Source organism: Psammomys obesus, unplaced genomic scaffold, assembly GCF_907164565.1.
Source record: "Psammomys obesus unplaced genomic scaffold, mPsaObe1.curated_primary_1811, whole genome shotgun sequence".
Taxonomy (NCBI): Eukaryota; Metazoa; Chordata; class Mammalia; order Rodentia; family Muridae; genus Psammomys; species Psammomys obesus.
This window is the reverse complement of record NW_026589732.1, coordinates 5,757,271-5,779,448: the sequence shown is the minus strand read 5'-3', so window position 1 is coordinate 5,779,448 and position 22,178 is coordinate 5,757,271. Positions and strand designations below refer to the sequence as shown.

Sequence of the window (22,178 nt, the reverse complement as noted above, 5' to 3'; positions counted from 1 at the left end):
ATAAATTTAGTGAGCTGCTGCTCACTAAATTTCCAGGTACAGTCCTCTTGAAGAACCTGCTGATTCCCTAACTGTGGGGTTTTCTCCCAACAGGGAAACTCAGACTGTTATCCTGGGGCACACAGTTCTGTCCTGGAAAGTGAGAGGTGCGCCCAGCAAGTCTCTGGGCCAGAGGCTGAGTGCTCCTCTCTGGGCCTGGAGAATGTGCACCTAGGTTGAGTTGGCACCTGGGGGCAGTGCTCTGGTCTGGAGGCTGGGTGCCTCACTCTGGACCAGAAGCTGTGTGTCCCTGTCTGGGATGGCAGCTGGAGGCACTTCTCTGGTCCAGACGCTGTGGGTGCAGCCCTCTTGAAGGACCAGGGGTTCCCACAGTTTTGTCAGTCTAGCTAGAGATAGCTGGTTGATCCTTGGCACAGTATCTGAGGGCTGCTGTAATGGCTCTCTGGCTTTTGTAGGTCTGAGGATGCAGCTGTGTGTCCCAGTGCCCTAGGGGAACTCAATAATGGCGGCTGAGCACAGCACTCCTGCCTGCATTAGAAAGCTAAAGCCTAGAGTCTGCGTGAATCCAGGAAGTCTTTTGGTGCTGGGTGTCCTGAGCGTTAGACCTGATGATTCCCTCCGCTGGGGGTTTCCTCCTGCCAGAGACACCCCGTGTTTGCTTTGGGGACGGCTGTTCTGTCTGGGGTGGCGAGTAGAACCCACAGGCAAAGATGCCCGCTTGTGGCTCTGCCTTTGTGGCCTTTGGGAGCCTTGGCGGCTGCCTAAACTGGGTTATTTTTCCCCGAGACCTTTTTGGGGTGGGGGTGTCGGCTGAGTGCTCTGAGATCAGACCAGCCGTTTCCCTCCCTGTGGGTTTGCACCTGCCAGTGAAATGCAGTCTCTGGTGCCCTGGTGCCCACAGTTCTATCTGAGGCTGTGAATCAGGCACGCAAGCAGGGCTCTGTGCAGACGCCTGGGTCCCAGGCTCTGGCTCCGGGCTGGCTCCTGGGCACCCGCGGAATCCGAGTCTTTTCCAGGGGATGTCTGGGTGACCTAAGGTCGGTCCCAATCGTTTCCTGCTCCGTGGGGTTATCTCTCGACTGGAAAATCCAGTCTGTGATGTTCTGGGCCCACAGTTCAGTCTGTGACAGTGACCAGATCACGCTGGCATGTAGCTCTGGGCTGGCGACCAAGTGCCTGGTGGAACCAGGATCTCTTCCTCAGTTTAGCCGGGTGAGTTAAAGCTGATTGAATCCCCCACCATGGGGTATCCTCTCACCTGTGAAACATTGTGTTTTATGGCCGCGAGTTCTGATTGCTGGTCACTGTGACAATCCTGCTGTGCTGCCCCTCAGAATGAGAGTCCTCCCGGCGCCACCATCTTGCCCCGCCTCTATTTTCACCACTCTTAAATGAGTAAAGCTGACTTATCCATGGGTGAAAGATCAGGATTCTATTTGGGAAATTGTTTTCTTGGGCTATTAAGCTGTATCCAATTTCCAGGGTGCCTGATGCCTTCATCTTTAGGGTTGAAGGATTCCAAGTTGCTTCATCCATCAACCACAAACACTCAGGCCTGTCAGTACTGCAAAGTTGCAGTTCCAATGATAATTTAGGCAACTCTGACTAAGTCCAGTCAGCAATTCAAAAATAAGGACCCTTTGACCAATGAACACAACCAATTTTGAAAAGTGGCTGATGAAACAAAAGGAATGAAACTTTCAAGATTTTCTGTTTTATGTTTCTGAATAAAATGAATTTTTATGTATTGTAGTAAATTCCCCCTTCACAGACACATAATTTTTCCTATTCTTCCCTTGTTTTAATTAGTTAATAATTATTATTAATGCTAGGAATCATTGAAACATCAATGTCCAATATACATATTAAAATAAAAAGTTAAAAGGATGTCAATCTATTTTTAGCTTTCATTGCAAATTAATCGAGGCATGATGGAGTAGAATGATTTAATATTCATTATATCCTGGGCAGCAATTTCTTATAAATATCTTTCAAGCTTCAACATAGCTTTCTTTGGGGACTCTTACTGCTATTGTTATGGTACCAAAATTATATTCTTACAATATGTAGGTTTAATCATAGGTTGTAATTTCACATTTTCAAACTTTCTTATACATTTTGGTCTCTACTTCAAAAAAAATAGGCACTATCAAAATCAATCTAAGATGTCTCTGCATTCCTTTCATTCAGTAGTAATTGCTCTTTCCTCTAAACTCCCACCAAATGTTCTCTGCTCTCTTTATTGAGTTTGGTTGTTATATGTTATCTGTTTTGAGTTTATACCTCACCTATCTCTTCTCCAAGAAAAGTCATGTAGGTTTCCACCATGCTGCACAGCTGTGGAGTGTGCCACTTTAGTCCCTCACAGGCAGGATCTTCCTCTAGCTTAATGCAAACACCCCCACAACATTATACACATTTCTGGAACTTATGAGCAGATAAAAAATGTTCCCAGAGATTCATACTCCAACCAAGTACCAGGCATGGAGAGAACCTAGAACCCCTGCACAGATGTAACCCATGGCAGTTTAATGTCCAAGTGGGTTACATAGTAATGGGAAGAGGGACTGCCTCTGACATAATCTGATTGGCCTGCTCTTTGATCACCTCCCCCTAAGGGGGGAGCAGCCTTACCAGGCCACAGAAGATGACAATGCAGCCACTCCTAATGTGATCTGATAGACTAAGATCAGAAGGAAGGAGAGGAGGACCTCCCTTATCAGTGGACTTGGGAAGGGGCATGCACAAAAAGGGGGAGGGGGAGGGTGGGACTGGGAGGGGAGGAGGGAGGGGCTTATGGGGGATACAAAGTGAATAAAGTGTAATTAACAAAATTACACTTCAAAGGTATGTTTTCTGAAGAATATTTTTGGCTAATGAAACATGCCTTTGAAGATTGGGTTATTTTTTTTCACCTATTTGTGTATGTGTGTCTTTGTGAGTATTTGCTGTATATAGGAGGATCCACATAGAAATTAGAAGAGAGCATTGAATCCCCTAGAGCTGAAGTTACAAGCTGTCATGAACCTCCCAATATGAGTGCTGGAAGGGCCACTGGGAGAGCAGTGAGTGCCCTTGCTGCTGGCCACTCCAGCTCTAAGACTAGTTTCTTAATAAATTAATTACTGATTTGGGGAGGATGGCATCCACATGGTTACAAAGAATAGGCTTACAGAGAATTGAAGGAAATGGATCAAGTAATCCCTTGACTTGTTTTGTATATTATTTTTAGAATCAAGGAGACCTACTTTCAAACATTAGTTTTGCTGGCAACTGATTGTCATTTTGTCAGTTTAATCATTCAAGATTCAAGTCTCTTTAGGTAATACATACTCTCTCATGGATCCACCTGTGGGGAACATTCGGGACACACAGAAAACTTGGAATATTGTAAGCTTTATTATTGTCAGAATCCCAGAGTAATTTGACTGAACTATGATATCACAAAATCGTCAAAATTTATTTCTAATGCATAATTTGCACTGTGGGGTAAAATATGCTACTATTAAAGATCAGTACTTGGGAGCAATATAGAAAGTCCTTGATAAATGTTAGAAGTTGTTGAAAGTTATTGCTTCAGTGAGGAAAATGCATTAATATTCAGCAAAGTTAACCCAGGCTAATTATCCTTAGCCCATTTCCATCGCACAGTCCCAAATCCTCCCCCACACTGTTCCTAATGCCCTTTTTCTTCTCCTTCCCAATGCCTGTCTCAATTGTAATGAAATTAGCTTCATGCAGTTAACTGTTAATATGTCTCCTCACTAACATATATGGACCACTTCACACAGTACCCATTTACTCAATAAAGTGTTTGATGAGTGAACAGATAAATGGATGACTAGAGGAGAGTCGATAGATTAGAGAAGATTATGATACAGGGCCTTGTATTATACCCAGCCTGGTAATAAAGACTAAAAACATATTTGGAAAACTGAATTATCAGAAAATCAAACCTTCCTTAGAAAAGCTGCCCGTGGGCTGGAAAGATGATTCAACTGTGAAGAGCACTTGCTGCTCTTGCAGAAAACTTGTGTTTAGTTCTCACCGCCCACATCAGGTACCTACAACCACTGGTACCTACAGATCCAGGAGATCTGGTGCCCTATTCTGGCTTACTTGGGCACCAGGTACAAACATGGCGCATTGAATACATGCAGGTATTCATAATGCACAAAAAAATTAAACAAAAATAAATCCTTTTAAAAATCATAGTCATTAGTATACAAAGTGCTACTTAATGAAAACATCAGCAACCCATTTAAATTCTATTATCATCAGTCTCACTTTCATATAAAAACCACCAGTCACAAAGCAGGCTCTAATAGCTGTTTGAACAGAAAGTCCAAATTATGCTTTAGACATTGTCATCATCTTCTTGATGCTGCATTCTTAAGAAACAAACAAAATTATCACAAAAACTCAATATATGATTCTTTAAAACTCAAAAACTGTTTGGTACTACAAATGTCTCCTCCACATCATGAGCTTCATATCTTTAAAAGGGATTTGTGTATCTCCAGTTAAAAAAAAAAAAAAGGACAAAAACAAATACCTTTGGAATTGAGTTGTAAAGTGAAATAATTAGAGCAGGTATTTGTCTCATTAAGTATCTTTGAATCTTTGACAGCCTTTTAGTCTTTATCTGTGAGACGGGAACTAACTGCATTTTTAATTTGTCTCCCTCAATCATCTTGAGGGCAAAAAGAAAAATCTTTTTGACTGTGAGATCTAATAACTAAGAACAAGATGTTGTTAATTAGCCTTCTTCACATGGCTCCTCAAAGAGATTAGCAGTGTGTTAACAGTTAGGAAAGCCATGGAGCCAGACAGTGTAAGAATACAGTCGAAGGTGATTAATAAAACTCTGACAACTACACTCATCTTTGTTCTCTTTCTGGATCCCTTCTCCTGCTTCCTTATGTCTAGCATTACTGCCATCTTGGATATCTAAGTTATCATATCTTTGATTTTTTTTTCTAAATGTAGTTTCATCCACCCATGTGTATTATTTTACCATGAGGGTTTCTATATGTACAAAATAAATTTATGCCATAGGTTTGAAGAAATGGCATTTTCCCAAGTAGCATATGGCTACGAGTTGTGCATATAGCATTCTGTTCATCTCTAATGCATATGTCTCAGTTATGTAATATCCCAATCATGAAATTATTCCATAATTTATTTACTCAAGATTTTGTCAAACAGCATTTGGGTTCTTTCCAAGTTTTGTGGTTATGAACAGTCTTCTTAGCCACATTTCCTGATGTACTTGTGGAGGAGTTGTTTGGAAATGTTCTTAGGTCTTAATATAATCATTCAACTATACAAAATGTCACCAAATTATTTTTAAGAGTAATTACATCAATATGCATTCTTATTTTCCATATCTTCTCCAACATTTGACATTACCACTTTTTTGACAATTAAAGTTAGTATTATAAGTCCTGTGGCTCTTTTACTTTTCATAGTGTATTATACGTTTGGGTGGTATTATGATTTGAATATATAATATCCTCTATCAGTTCTTATGTTGGGGGCTTCCTTGCCAGTTATGCCAGAAATGGTTGGCTCCTGAAGGCTCTGATCTAATCAATGGATGGTCCCTTGATGAATTCATAAAATGACAGTATTTTTGAGAGGTGCACTATGGGAGCTATATATTTACCATGCCCCCCTCTGTTATGCCCTTCTGTTTCCTTGCTGTCAAAATAAACTCTTCTATTTCTTCCCCCATGTTAATAGACTGAAAACTCTTCCCCAATTAATGCTCCCTAGATATACCTTCACAAACATACAGAGTGGTGCACTCTCCTAATCTTCTAGGCACTTCTCAGTCCCATCAAGTTGACAACTAAGATTGACCACTACATACCACTTACTGGGAAAGATGGCTACAGAATCTGAAACCTAGTTTAAAAAAAAAAAAAAAAAAACCTCCAAGAAGAGAAGCACAAAACATTTTTAAATGTTTTACTAATATACCTGTACATCCTCTACTTTTCAGAATCAGACTCATTGAATATTCTCAGAGGTACAGCTGACTCAAGGGTAACTGTGTCTGAGTGCCTTCTGGAGCTCTTTGAGGGAAGCATAACACAGATTCACCATACCCTTGTGACCTGATCCTGAGGCAATTATCACACAAGTGTGGTGATCACCTCTCAGATCGGTGTGAAGAACTCATAAAAGATTGCATTTTCTTCTAGGATATGGCATTGGTCTCCCTCCCAGCTCTCCACTGACTTCTAATATATCTGAGCTCATCAGTCAATACAAGTCTCACGGGTTTATGGACGTGCTTCATGACAAGTGGTACAAGGTGGTTCCCTGCGGAAAGAGAAGCTTTGCTGTCACTGAGGTATGGAAAGACTAGTGACACTATTGCTCTGGATAGCTTTCCCCTGAACTTTAAGGTCATGATGTTAGTTGTGCCTCCTGATCAATAATGTAGCAGGATATGCAATGACATGTTGATCCCTGGATTTGCTTGAAAAATGTCCATTCCTACAATACTGTTCAGTGACACGTTTGTTTTAGAGTTCAATGTGATTTTATTTTGACAGATAAAAAAAAATCTAAATTTCTACTTCTTTTCTACAATCCTGGAAAATCTGTAAGTATGGAAGACATGTTTCTAAATTGTAGCAAGGATATCTGGGACTAACATAAACAGTGTTTGCTTTAGCCTTGAATTGATGGTTCTGGTGTGCATTTCCTAACATGTCTTAAAATCTAGCTCAAAACATTGCTACATCCCCAATAGTGAGTGTTGACTTATAAGCCCTTTGTCAGTTTAAAATTTAGACATGCTTCAACTAGTAATTGTCAGATTATAGGATCATAAGTTTTCAAAACTTAAAACAATCAGTACTGCTGTTATTCTTTAAAAAAACAAACAAACAAACTAATAGCCAGAGTTGCTATGTGACTGGGCTAAGGCACGTAAATAGTCAATTTTTTTTTTCTTTTTCTCGAAAGGCTGTGTCTTTACAGTGTAATTAAAAACAAGTTTGCAAAATAAGACCCAATTTGGATGATTAAAATAGGAGACCGGAAACTGTAACCACTGCCATGGCCCAAATACTCTAAAAGAGCCAAATAAACAAGTACAAGGCCATCCTGACATTAAAAAGGAAGAAAACACATCTAAAGCCAATAATTGCTCAAATAGCCTCTATTTGGCAAGAACTCCCAACAGAGTGCATCTCTGCCTTTTTGTTTGACATCTCCTCTTGAATATCCTGCAGGCATCTCAAATTTCACTTGTCAGAAACCAATGACTTAATGCTTCCTCTTCACCCTGCTTTTCCTCCGGGGCTTTGCATTCTGGTGGTACTTCTGCGCACCTAGCCATACATTCCACAGACTGGCAGAGATGCTGACTGCCTCACATGTCCACCTTCTACTCCATAAACAAGCCATATCTTTTACAAAATAGGTCCCAAATATGCCTACCTATTGTCATCTCTAGCCCCATCACTCCGTCCAAGCTGTCATCCCTTACCTGGCTCACTACAAATGGCTGCTAACAGGTTCGTTTTGCACCTGCCTTCCTTTAGTTGACTTCCACATGGCAGTTCATTCTTCTGTTTGGCAGCCATCTTTCCTGGGACAAAATCTGAAATGTTGGCATGTCCTGTGGTACCTGCCCTTGCTCAGATCTCAGCCCTCTCATGCCACTTTCTGGTTCATTACACCTGTACCATGATGTTTATTTTAGAAGGAAGATAAACCATGGCTTTCCTGCCTTGGATTCCCTAAACCTGCTATTGTCTCTTCCCCCTCAAATGCTCTTCTCCATTGACATTTGCTCAGCTAATTCCTTCATAATACAAAGTCCCAGCTAAGGGACTGCAGATGTAGTTCAGTAGAATAGAACCTGTGTAGCATGTCCAAGGCCTTTGATTTGATCCCAATGCTTCAGAAAAATAAACAGAAGAGTCAACAAGAGAATAAACTCACAGATAGTATCTCTCTTTTCAAATCCCCACAGAGACTGACCAATATAAATCATACTTCCCTTTATGATCTCATGTATTTGCACAATAATAACACAAACATTATGACTTTAAACATAATTTTTAATAGTTTATTTTTCAGAGAAATTTGAAATCCACTGGAGAACTGAGCTGCAGGTACACAGATTTCCAAGGGGCCTCCTGACCCTGTGCTCACTTAGCCTTCCCCAACATCTCCAGTCCCTGTCAGAGAATTCTCATCACAGCTGAGGAGCGAGCTCACATCAACAATGCTCACCTTCCATGTGGGCTATATTATTGGTCATGCTTTAAACATAATTATGATCAGAGTATTTTTAATGTACCTCTATTGAATCATAAGAACTCTAAGGGCGAGAATGCATCTTGGATTTTGATTGTCTTCGAATAAAGCAGGCACTCAAGAAATCAAGTAGATAAATCAGAGAAACTTAACAATATGCCTGAAAAGAGATAAGGGTCAACAGGAACTCACAGAAACTGGCAGCATGCATGGGAGCTGCACAGGTTCAAGGCAGATGGGGTCCAAGTGTGGAGAGGGGAAGCAGACACTGGCTTCCATCCCTATCAGGAAGCTATCTCCAACTGACAACAGCTTGCAAAGAAAATATTATTTCTCTCTTACTGAGTTTCACTGGGGATATAAACCATACTTAAGGGTATGTCCCATGCCCAGCAGTAGATGGCCAATACAAAATGAAGTCAGCGATACTTTTGTAGGTTTGTCTGTGTGTCATAATGCTATCTGTGGGCACTTTTCATCTTACTGGTCTTTTGCTTGTATATTATGGCTTCCAATTTTGTGCTATTAAGGTGTGTGTGTGTGTGTGTGTGTGTGTGTGTGTGTGTGTTTCCTGTTCTTTTTCTTTGATGCATTATAATTACTATTGTTATTAGTGGGTTTTTTACATATTTGTTTCTTTTCTAAAGAGAAAGAAATTATAAAGTTGGGGAGGTGGGGAGGATCTGGGAGGAACTAAGGAAAAGGAAACCATGATCAGAAAGTACTGTATGAAAAAATATATATATTTTTTTTCAAGAAACCAGATTCTAAGCATGGGTAAGGTAAGAAACTAAAGCAGGACAGATACCGGTAGTGCACTGAATTGAACAGCATCCCACAAATTCATGTCTGCTTAGAACTTAGGGCTTTGACCATGTTTTCAAAAGGAGTATTTGAAAGAGTAATTTAGATGAGGCCACAGTGGGCTCTAAACCCAATGGGTAGTACCATTATGAGGAGTCCAAGTATACAGGCTTAAAGGGAAGAGGTCCATGTGTTGGCAGAGGTGGAGTTTGGGGATACAGACACAAGCCAATAGCTAAGGAGGGAAGCATGAGACAGTTTCTTCCTCAGAGACAAGCTCACTGACACCTGCATTTCAGACCTCTTTTTGTGCAGGGAGAGAGGGGAAAGGCTTCCTAAACTATTAGAAGTTACATTCCTGTTGTTTTAAGTCATCCAACTGTGTTCATCTTTACAGAATTGCTGAAGCACTAATACAGGCAGGTGGCAGATGATTCAAGACAGAGAAGAGAGAAGTGGTAGGTACTATGATAGGTACCTATAGCAAATAGATAAAGAAGACAAAGGAATTTTTAAAAGAATAACTCCAACTAGATGCTGAGGTAAGACAGTCAAGCCCTCAATGATTAAGTTCACCTAGGATCTTCCTTGGAGCTATGATGAAAATAAATATAAGATGAGTGGAAGCCAGACATGAGGGTGCAAACATGTAATTACAGAGCCAGGGACACTGAGGTAGGAGGATTACAACTTTAAGACCAGTTTGCGATATCTAGCAAGACTTGGCCTGGGGAAGGAAGAGAGGAGGTGAAAGCATTGGTAAGCTTTATAATCGGAACAGGGGAGTCTGACTTTAAATTTTTTAAATAATTCTTCATTTCAAAAATGGCACTTAATATCAGAATTAGCAGTGCCCCCCCCCCCTTTAATAATAGGGAGACAGAGGCAGGCAGATCTCTGTGAATTTGGGCCAGCCTAGTCTGCAAAACGAGTCTAGGACAGCCAGGGTCTGTTAGGCAGAGAAACCTGTCTTGGAGGGGTGGGTGACAAATCCGGAGAAAACAATATTTTCGGCATGAAAACCTATTTTTTTCCCTCTGGGTAATTGATGGCATTTTATCTCTATTGGTGAGTATTAATGAAGCTTTTCCTAAAGGAAGTAAGCGTGGGCTACCAGCCAGCTAATTCAGCCAAGAAAGAAAGTAAGTCAGTTGCTTAAGTTGAACTAGTTTGCAATCACTTGGAGTTCTCTGTTTGGTATGTCTGTTCCCAACTTCAATCAAAATCTCCAAATGATGCAAACTTGACAGCAAGGTATTTCAGCCAACAGAAATCTCTCAGCCATATTCTCCAGCCAGCATTACCAAATGAATTTCTCATCCTGGTCACGTGCGCACATCCAGGCTGCTACCATTTCGAAGGGTATTGGACAAACTAAGCTTCTTGCTACACATGAATCTGCAGGGCCTTGCCCCACCAGAACACAGTTTTGAAGACTGAGTCAAATATATATTCACAAGATCCTGTGCTAGATGCATTCTGCTGTGACACCTAGCACAAAGCCTGCTGTGTCTGAAGCTCTGTATTTCTGGGTTTGAATGCTGATTCTGTTTGAATGCTGGGCACCTGCTCCTGAGTCTGAGTTTCTCTCTCTGAGGAAGGGGGTGATAAAACATGCCATTTTCTTTCCTGAGAATAAAAGTGCATTTTCAGAAGCATCTAGCAAGAAACCTGATGCAATAAGTAGTAAATAACAGAGGGAACAACCCTCTGTTAGTTCCCTAGTCAGAGGGAACAACCTATTATTCATAGAAAAACATTTGGAGAGCACTGCAATTAAATTTCTTCATAGTTTGTTGATAAAAAAATTGTATCTGTCTGTGTCTAAATTGATCATTGGTGATAATATGATCATCATAATTGATTAGGCCAATCAGAGGCTAATACTGGGGCCAGTAATTATACAACCTACCTTATAGCATGCAGGCAAATAAAGAAGGGTGAAGACATGAACAAGAAATTGCCTCAAAACGAGGGGGGATGGCAGCAGAGCCTCCTCCCAAAGGCTCTGGAAAGTTATCATTTATTTTATATTTGGATTCATAATGATACATATAATAATGATAATAATAATAATACAAGTTTTTCCATCTGTAAGGACCTTGCCATAGTGACCCCAGCTTCTCTGAACATCCTCCTGCAATATGAATGTTTAGTAGTCTGTATGGTATAAGCAGCTGAGAGCATCATCTTTAGAGGCATTCTAGATTTGAATTCCAGTTCTACCAGCTGTGAAATACAGGATATAACCCTTAACCTCTCTGAGCCTCCTTGTCTATAAACTGGCTGAAAGTAATGCATACTTCATAGATTATGATAAAAAATCAAGTCAAGTAATGCCTCTAGAATACTGAACAGGCACTGGAGAGAGGGCTCAGTGGTTCAGATCACTTGCTGCTCTTCCAGAGGCCCTGGCTTCAGTTCCCAGCACTCACACAGTGTCTTACAACCTTCCAACTCCAATTCCGGGGTACCTGATGTTTCTTCTGACCTCCAAAGGCATCAGACATGCATGTGCTTCACAGACATACATGCAGGCAAACACTGAAATACATAGATAAATACACCTAAAAATAAAATTAAAATACTGAGAATATATCCAGACATAATAATAAAAATTATGAATTTTTATAAGTGTTCCAGGGTTGTATAGATTTATCAGCATTTTCAAATAAAACCAAAGTAATAGTATATAAAAAGACAGACTTTGAAAAAGGAGCAGAAATATAAGCTATTCAAAAATACATACAAAATACACCAACAGTTCTTCAACAATAATAGTTTGGTTTTTCTATATAACCATTTATTTACTTTGGAGTGTGTGTGTGTGTGTGTGTGTGTGTGTGTGTGTGTGTGTGTGCAGATTGCATGCATGTACACCCATCATGAGTGGTAGGGTGTGTGTGTAGAGGTCAAAGGACAACTTGCTAGAGTCTGTTCTCTCATTCTATCACATGGGTTCCAGTGATATAGCCCTGACCTGACAGCAGCACTTCTTACATACTGAGCTATGTCAACAGCCCTTAGTCAAGATTCTTAAGAAGCTAGACTGGGGGAGGGGTCTTTAGAAGTCTTTGATGTAGTCAGCTGAAAGTGCTGGAGTAGAACCTGTTCTCAGATCAAGTCAGGTTTGTTAAGACCTGGGATCACTTCCATATTCGGATTGACTGAATTTGGAACAGAGAAGGAAGCAGAAACGGAAAGAATGGAGGAAAGATATTCCTCAGTTCGAGTCTGAACTCACACACTATTGCCCCAAGTACAGTCCCAGCCAGTGTCTGTTCCCACAAAGTCATTAGACACTTTCTTCCGATCTGAAAAGTGCCAGAGTGTGGACAGTGATTTATGCAGTCACCTGATATGAAATCATGAAAGATACTTTTGGTCTTCCATTTCTGGCAGTTGGATATTCACATTTGGCCTCAACCTTGATCTATTCACCTCCCATCTCTTCACAAACTCAGAACTGTTGAGCTACAATTTCTTTGGAAGATAATTAAAAAAAAAAAATCCAAGGTTTTATCTGCTCCTAGAGTCACACAGGATGTTGCAAGTCCAACTCTGAACATCAGACTCTGACAACTTTCAGAAAGAAATTTTAAATTGACCTTAGATGTGTCCCTGCAGTCCTCACTGCCCAACTGTGTTCTGCCAGGCTGGATCTGTTGCTGATCAGCTCTGCTGGGGAAAACATATGGTAGGGTATAAATTCCCTTCATCTTCCTTTGACTCAGCAGAAAAAAAATACAATTTTTTTAGGTCCCAGAGTGAATTTAAGAACTCCAGGGCAACAGTTCTGTAAAACTTATTTTTACAAAGCAGGGAAGGAGGGCAAGAGATTCCAGTTTGACAAGCTTCCCAAGTTTGTCAATACATTATTAAAATGGATGTCAACGCCTCTCTTTGCAAGTCTCCTTTAAATAATGTTTTGAATAACTGCACCTTTTAACTAAAGGAGGTTGGGAGGAAGAGGAAATAGTGGTCTCTAACAGGAAGCATCCTCAGAAAAAGAGGGGAGTTCTTTGTTTTTTTGTTTTTTTTCACTTGAATATTCCCAAATTTAATTTCAGAAATATCTGACTATGTAGTGGAATCTCTTATCTTCTGGGAAAAATATTTAATGACTCTTCTCTTTTCTTTTTTTATGCTTTTATTTTATTTTATTTTATTAACTACAGTTTATTCATCTTTGTATCCCAGCTGTAGCCCGCTCTCCCATCCCCTCCCAATCCCACCTCCCTCCCTTTTCTTCTCCTCCCCCAATCCAATGATAAGGGAGGCCTTCCTCCCCTTCCATCTGACCATAGTCTGTCAGGTCTCATCAGGACTGGCTTCTTTGTCTTCCTCTGTGGCCTGGCAAGGCTGCTCCCACCCCAGGCGGAGGTGATCAAAGAGCCATCCTCTGAGTTCATGTCAGAGATGGTCCCTGGTCCTATTATTGGGGAACCCTCTTGGATACTGAGCTGCCATGGGCTACTTCTGTGCAGGGGTTCTAAGTTATCTCCATGCATGGTCCTTGTTTGGAGTATCTGTCTCAGAAAAGACTCCTGTGCCCAGATTTTTGGTTCTGTTGCTCTCTTTGTGGAGCTCCTGTCCCCTCCAGGTCTTTCTATCTCACCCTTCTTTCATAAGATTCGCTGAATTCTGCCCAAAGTTTGTCTATGAGTCTCATCATCTGCTTTGATACCCTGCAGGGTAGAGTCTTTCAGAGGCCCTCTTGGTAGGCTTCTGTCCTGTTACTTGTTTTCTCTATCTTCCAATGTCCATCTCATTTACCTTCTGAATGAAGATTGAGCATCTTACCCAGGGTCCAGAGCAGAGTTTTAAGAAAACTGTGTGAGACAATATTGTTTAAAGAAGTCAGCACAACTCCCAAGATTGGATAAAGTGGGGCCACCACTACCACTCCCAGGCTGGTAAGGAGAAAATGGGAAGAGCTATTCTCAGAACTTAGGCAAGAGAATGGGGCTTTCTAAGAAACTGGCTGATTTGGGAGCATTTGAAATAAATTTGGTGGAGAGCTTGCCGACATGCCCAAGTCCTGAGAATCAAGCCCCAGTACTACAAAAAAGAAGGAGGAAGAGAATGTCATTTAGTCAGGAGCTCAGCCATCCCCTTAGCCTCACTGTAAGAAAGCTGGGGAACAAACACCTTTTCTCTGTCTCTCCCCTACCCTCCCAGATCTTCTACCTCTCTCTTAGGTCAAGGAACCCATCTAGGTGGTCTGGGAAGTCAATTCCCAGGTCACAAAGCAGGATGAAGAAAAGTGTAAATGAATCTGGAAGGGAAAAAAAAACCATCTAGCACACCCCTTTATGGCAGAAATGGAAGGGATGGGGCCAGTGTAGCATCACTGGCCCGGCCATCTGAGCATACACAGTGCAGACCTTCAGATGGGTCCAGCTTGCAGAATGAAAGATCCAACCATCCTTTTTCAGAAAGAGAGACAAGTACAAATCAGGTCACTGTAGATTACCCTGGTTCTACCATCACTGTGAGGAGGCAGCTCTAAATGCTTGGGAAATACATTTGGCCAGCCTAGGGCTTCAGTATGATGTTTATCTTGTTGCTAAGAGGGCTTCTAGTGTAATGCAAGGGCTGCGGCTAAGGACTAAAGGAAACAGAAGACAGTAAGCAAGAGGCTCAACACTGTAGAGAAAGGAATTATATTCTGGGATTAGGAACAATAGTATATTTTAAAATATTACAAGAGTAAAGTTATTAAACTTCTCTGGGTTTCTTTTTTAATTTCATCCATTTTTTTTCTTTTATTATTTAAAGTGTTTTCATACAATGTATTTTGATCATGTTTTATCTGCACCCAGTTCCTCTGAGCTCCACCACCACTACCTCTCTACCCTTCCAACTTCCTGTTATCAAGAAAAGTATTCAGCTGGAATCTCTGCCAGTTCCTGGGTTTATCCACCTTTTAAGTCCCCTCTTCCTGACCACTAGCCCTAACCTAGCTCTTCATCCTTTCATCCTTGCCCTTCCCAAGCCCTAGACACTGTCCACCGTGGGATGGGTTTTTAAGGCAGGGAGGAAGCAACAGTGTGTTACGTTTGTTATGAGGCAATTTTAAAAGCTGAAGTTTAAATGGCATGTTATTTAGGAGCACTGTATGGGTAGATACAAGAGTAAAAATAAGCACGGTATTGAACTAGCCACATCGAAGAGGTGCATTAAGATGTCACGAACACAAATTACTTCACCTCTGTGAGTTACTTCCCTCTGGAAATGGAGATGTTGTTTTGTGTTTCCAGCCTGCAAGAAAGAGAAGATGTACATGAGCATCATGACGTGTGGAAGGTGCTGAACATGGACAGCATGAGTCAGACTGACTCCCCAAAGCCACCAAACCACGCATTTGTTTATGCTAATAACTGCTCAAATATTAGTATTTGTTCTTTGAGAAAAACAAAAGAAAGGTCTAGTTTCCCCATAGTAGATCCATTTTCCTCTGTCAATTTTCAGAGAGAGAAAAGAGAGAAGGATTGGTCAATGCTGTAGTTTGAATGTGACAGGTTCCGCATGAGCTCTTGCATCTTAACACTGGGGCTCCACAGCTGGTGGTACTATTTTAGAAAGTTTGAAACCTTGAAGAGGCAGAATAGCCTTTCTGGAAGAACCAGGCTGCTAGGACAGGCCTGGAGATTTTGTGCTCTGTCCCATTTTCCATTTGCCTCTACTTCCTGAATGCACATGCCCTGGGAACTGCTGCCTCTGCCCCCTGCCACCATGCCTTCTCCATCAAACGGGACTGCATCCTCCAACTGTGAGGCAAAATAAACCTTTTCTCCAGTAAGTTGCTTCTTGTCAAGTACTTCATCACAGCAATGAAAAAAGGAATGAATACAGCCAACTATACATTGAAAATCAAAGGAGATCCCACAAGTCACATCTAGTTGGCTTCCATGCCAACTTCCTGTCAGTTAATCTTTAATATATTAACAATTCAAAAGCAATGGTTAAGACAGTGGGAGTGGGTAGATTTTAGTGCAGCTGCTTTCTGCTCTTGACAGGGAGGGCACATCTCAGCACCCTTCTGCCCCTCTCATCTCTCCCCCTTCCCATTTCAATTTAAAATAACTGTCTGCTATTAAACCTGTTGAAAGTTATAGTGAGGCAGGGAGCTAATGATGCTAGATTGCTTTAAAATGTGTGCATGAAGGGAGCCACCTTAACAGCCAACTACATCCTTTGTAATAGCCTAAATGATTCGGTTTAATATTTAAGCCAAGCGTCAGGTCAAATGGAACCTATCCAGGTACCACTTTCTGGACTCCTAAAGAAGCACAAAACTGTACTTGTGTCCTTTCATAATGTGAAGTTGAACTGGGCATGAAGAAAGCAATCTGTGAAAAGCCTCACCTTTACCCAGTCGGCCTTTGGAACAAACCCAGACACTTCCTCAAGCATCCACTGTCCATCTGTCCATCAGCACACACATGTTGAACCCATGTGTGTCAGATTCTGTGGATGCAGACAGTATGAAAATAGAAATGAAAACAGAGCTCATGGGGGAAGAAGAGCATAAACAAATTCCCTATTCTACATGGCCACAGGGGCGGAGGAAGATGTGAGAACAATGACAAAAATAAGGTCATGATTCACAGAAGATCAAGAAAGAAATAAAGTTGGCTTCTCAAAAGAGGTGATACCCACAGGGATAAAATTAAAAAAAAAAAATACCCAGGCAAGGTGGAAGCGAGACATTGGTGGCATGAAATAATAGGTACTGCAAAGTATACCTGCCCCCTGAAATCATCACCCAATTAAGGATGCCTCAGGGATTCTAAAATTGCGGGGGGTGGGAGGGTGGGGGCACTTTCCCCAGTCCACATGCTAGAAGGACACAGCTAAACTCACAAGCAAATTACAGGTCTTTAACTTTTCCTACATTCTGCTTTGTGGATTCCTTGTTAGCTCCTCAGAGCAGGAATATAATTCTAGACTTCATGTAGAGCACAGTGTGGTATAACAAAGAATTTGAGCTCTAAAGGAGACTACATCAGGTGGACTCTCAGCTCACCACTGTGTGCTTAATATAAACCAGACAGCTTATACAATTTCAGATCTGGGGGGGGGGTCAAGCTTGCTCAGTGGGTAACAGCACTTGCTGCTGTATAAACTGAGCGTTTTGGCACCAGATGTATAAACTGAGGACATCACTGCCCCAAGGTATGTTGAGGGGAAGGTTTTTATTGTAGATATGTGGGAGATTAGAGCCAGAGCCATCTGAAAGAGTCCAGAGCAGAGAGAAAAAGTAGTAAACTGACCATGGCCATCAGACTGTACCAGACTATGAGAGAAGAGAGAGAACAAGACAGAGGAGTTCAAAAGAGGAAGACAAAAGAGTGTACATGGCCGAATGGCAGGGTTCTATGGGAATGAGAGGCTGGGGAAGGAAACCCATGAGCTGGGGAAATTTAAGGTAGGGGATGAAAGATAAGAGCCAAAAGTAGTTATGCTACTGAATAAACCTGGAGGACAGCATGCTCTTTGGTACAGATAGACATTTGTCCCTGCCAGCTGATGGCCTGAGTTCCATCCCTGAGCCATATAGTAGAGGGAGAACAGACTCCCATGGGTTGTCCTCTGACCTCCACATGTTGTGGCACGGGTACACCCCACATGCACCAAAGATAGATAACTAAGTCAATACAATAAATAAACTCCATAAAAAAACTAAACTCAGACCTTTCCCCCTCAAAGCCAAGAATACAACAGGGCCTGCCTCAAAGTGTGAAGTCTATTTGATGAAACCGTTTGTGGAAATGTTCAGCCTAACAGTGTTCTTTCCCTGAGTAAGATCTATGCCCAAGCCTAGCACAGCAGTGATAGACCTATAAAATCAGAAATCAGAAACTAAACTACAGGCTCCATGAATTTGAAACCAGTCTGGGCTATACAGAAAGAGCCTGTCTACAAGTAAAAAAAAAAAAATAAAATAAAATAAAATAAAATAAAATAAAATAAAATAAAATAAAATAAAATAAAATAAAATAAAATAAAACAACAAAAAAATTCTACAATTGAAAAACAATCAAACTGTGCGCTTGGCAAATAACAGATTACTTTCCATAAGATGTTGCATTTTTCTTCTCCTAGCTGGAGGAGTCATTTGCACACATCTCCAAATACAGGGGAGCATCTGTCACAAGCGTCTTACAGTTCCGGGGCTGACTATTCATTGCTCCCATGTGGAACAGAAAACTTTTCATGGCAGGGAGACAAATCCCTGGTTCTGAACCTGCTGCCTGGCTGTGATCCAACTGAACTAGCTTTTATAGTATGCTGTTCTTTGTTTTTTCCTTTCTTCTAATTCTGCATCCAGGTTTCCATGGGAGAACAAGAAGAATGGTTACACAACCATTAGGTAGCCCTTAAAACACTTCTAGAAAAACAATACCAGGTACTGGGGACAAGCTCCAGCCACAGTTCAGCGTTTTCTTCCCCTCGGCTCACATCAGCTGAAAGTCAGCACTGCTCGTCTGTTTCCTTCTACTTAGTGTAGTTTGGAGTCTAGTACAAGCAAAGGCAATCCAGCAAATGTCCCCTTTACCCACAGTAATGAGCAAATAAACAGATCTTGTGGAATAAGGGTCTCCTCTTTTGCATTCCAGAGAGGTTCAGGCATAAATTACACCCAAGACCACATACCGTTAGTAGTTCCTGCTTTTCTCCTAAATTCCTCTCACTAATGAATATTTATAAAATGTCATTTACTATGCAACAAGAAGGTCTGAACAGTGCTCAAACTGATTAGAGCTGTTGTGAGAGACAGCCTTCCTTCCACTTTTTCAGATTCCCATGCACTGAAGCTGGTGGGGCATCGCATGAATTAGGACTCCTCCCTCATCTACTTTCTTTACAGAGTCCTGGCATTCAGGCTCTGGAGATTCATGCTTAACCAAAACAAAGCATTGAGATGGAAAATGAGTGCCATCTAGTGGCTCTGAAGTGAGGTGTTACAAAATATCAGAGAAACCATGCTTTTGCCTCTTAGGAATGCACGAGCTGCATGGACGAGTGACAGAATGGGTCAGCCTGTTAGGGGTCCTAAGAACCCTTCCTCGCCATGTGAGCACTGGGGGTGAGTGGAATTTGGGGGATACAGTGTACATACAAACCATCTCTGGGGCGCCCTCGAGCCCTTAACGGGTTTGTCTCCCTGAAATATCTAAGCATAGAGCTGTCATCCAAGGAGGCAGAGGCATTCCTATTCAGAGCATCACCACTGCCTCCTATCTCTGCCCTTCCAGACAACTGTAATTCAGGCCTAGAGTTATGGAGTGTACTGTTTTCTCCAAAGAAATGTTTCATTCCTGAGGGCTTAACCACAGTGCCTCAGAATGAGGTGTGGTTTGCAAAACTCCATGTGTGAAACATACCTTGCTATTTACACTATAGATGGACCCCAGACACTGTATGACTAGTAATCTTATTAGTCACGTGAAATAGAGATCACAGGGACCATGGCATGTGGTGATGGTGAGATAGGGTTTAAGGAGCTGCAAGCCAAGTCCACCAGCCAGCTTTCCTTTACTATAACAAAACACCTGAGATGGCCACCATGTTAAAGGGAAGACTTTCCTTGAATTTAGTTTGGGAGGCTTTAGTCCACCGTAGGTTATCTCTGTTGCTTTGGAGTCTGAGGTAAGGTGGCTCATTATGATGGGGAACTTATCTGTTTGCTTCATGCCGGGATACAGTTACCATAGATACTAGGATTTCCCCATCTTTAAGAGCCCAGGCCCCAGTGAGCAGAAGACCTCCTACTGGGTCCTACCTCTGGAAGTGTCTACTGTGTCTCAGTAGTGGGGCCTCTGGAGTACAGTTAATATCTGCTGAAAACCAAATAATGGTACTAAGGAATGCTGAGCCGCCAGGAACAAGGACAGGGCAGGGAACACAGCCCTGAAGGTTTCAGAGGGAGCATGACCCTGCAAGCTTCTTTATTTGGAACTCCAGCTCCAACACTGAAGGCCAACCCGCCTGAATGCACCTGGGTGACATCAGTTTCCCACGTCTGTAGCTGTGTCAGTTGTTTACCTTGTATCTAGCAGGATCGAATATTTTTGAAAAAAAAAAAAAAAAAAAAAAAAAAAAAAAAAAAACCTCTGTTTATTACCAGAAAAAGAAGATTTCAGTCCTTTCATTCAGTATCTTTCATTTTCTTTCTTCTCTTTTAATTTGCTATGTCTCTCTTATGCTCAGGAGTCCATACTCTTTCTGAACAGGAATGGCCTCTGAATGTCCTCAGTGCTTTGCATGTTGAAGCATGATTGATGTGCCCATAAGAAATCACAGGATAAGCACGGTCTTTTTTTCGGTGCCTGGGGCATGCTCGAGCCTCATTCCACTTCACTAATATGACTGCTGTCCCTGGACTTCCTTGTTCTAGCCACACAGGACTTCTTTAGGCCCCAGCTGCTCACTTGTTCTACTTGCTCAGGTGCCTTTGCACGTGGGGTTCCTTCTGTTTGGAGTGCCCACCTCTTCCAACTTTTTCTACTCCTTCAGCATCACTTTCCCAATAAAAGTTTCCTGTGCAATGAACTCTTTGGGTACCAGGCATCTCTAACCTGCATTACATAGCAAAGAGGCTCCTTTATATCTCAGAATGTGATGATTATTTTAATATCCATTCCTCGCCTGCTTTAGGCAACTGTTGCTTTCCTCTAGCCCACTGGCTGCTCAGGGAATACTTGATTTCATAGAAATACACATGCATTCAAAAGAGCCTATATAGTCTAACGAGCCTATTAGAATATTCAGGCAAGTCTACAGTAGGCAAAAATTATCACTTCTACCAATTCTGTGTTAGGCATTAAGCCTGGTCTCCATATCCTATCTTAGTTAACCATGGGAATGAGCTTTTGAGTTAGCAATCATCCTCTCATTTTCCAAATGAACAGTGATTCAGATAATTAATTCTGCTGGAGGTCACAGAATTGTTAAGTAGCAAAACTTTAATTTAAAGCTACACATGTCAAAACTTATATTAAAACTATCCCAGAATGACAAAAGAAAGTCAAGCATATGATTTCTAATCCTCTTGAATATGCATGATAAATATAAAAGTCTGAGTAAATAACTTTACACCCTTAAATCATGCTCATTAAACTGCATTTCTCAATGTCAGAACTCAGTCACCCCAGAGACTGTACCATCTTCACTATAGTAGACCTCTTCTGTGGCATAAGGTTAGCATGTAGGATGTGTTCTGTATAATTTGCTGAATAAATTTAAGCTTGAAGCAGTGTTCCTGACATTCAGATAAAATAAAAGGCACATAGTCAGAGCAAGCAAATAAATAAATAGGAAATGGGAGAGGTGGAAAGATTGCTCAGTGGTTAGGAACACTGGCTGCTCTTTCAGAGGACCCAGAGAATGCGTTCCCAGCACCCACACTGCAATAGAACGAAAGAAAGAAAGAAAGAAAGAAAGAAAGAAAGAAAGAAAGGAAGGAAGGAAGGAAGGAAGGAAGGAAGGAAGGAAGGAAGGAAGGAAGAAAGAGAAATTTATGATTTAAAAAAAAATAGGAAAGAGACTACATAGACAAGGGCCCACAGAGTGCTATACCCATTTTAGATGTGTTTTGAATACTTTCATTTTGGATGGCGTCTTCTGTATACCAGTGCACCTGCAATAACACTGTGGCTTCACTCTTTCCTTCCTGCTTTCCTGATAAGAACCTGCTACTCAGAAACAGTCTGAGCTCAGGGCCTAAGCTACAACTTAAGCTGCAGCCTCTCACACTACACTGTGGCTCCAGAGAGCACCAAAAGAGGGCTTCAGGGCGAGGCTCGGGACTCCCTGCTAAGCTTCTGGAACCTGCTAGCATGTATCATCTTGCTCAGAACCTGTTCTCCTGACTGACACAGAGAAGGGAGTGGAAGACAAACCATATGTCTCATCACTTCCAGCTTCGTCGTCAGTTATGTGTGCAAGTGACTGTCTTGTTGTTCTTTTTTTAATTTTATTTTATTTTATTCACTTTGTATCCCCCCATAAGCTCCTCCCTCCTCCCCTCCCAGACCCACCCTCCCCCCCTTCTTCACGCATGCCCCTCCCCAAGTCCACTG

The 22,178-nt window shown here is 41.6% G+C and overlaps 1 protein-coding gene across 1 annotated transcript in view; it reads left to right on the top strand.

The window, feature by feature from the left end:
• The window catches only part of Grin3a (glutamate ionotropic receptor NMDA type subunit 3A), a 243,367-nt gene that overhangs the window by 191,486 nt on the left and 29,703 nt on the right, over nt 1-22,178 (top strand). The window contains exon 6 of the mRNA XM_055605421.1: nt 6,210-6,361. Within this exon, the coding sequence (XP_055461396.1) occupies nt 6,210-6,361 (152 nt within the window). The remainder of the gene's footprint in view (nt 1-6,209; nt 6,362-22,178) is intronic.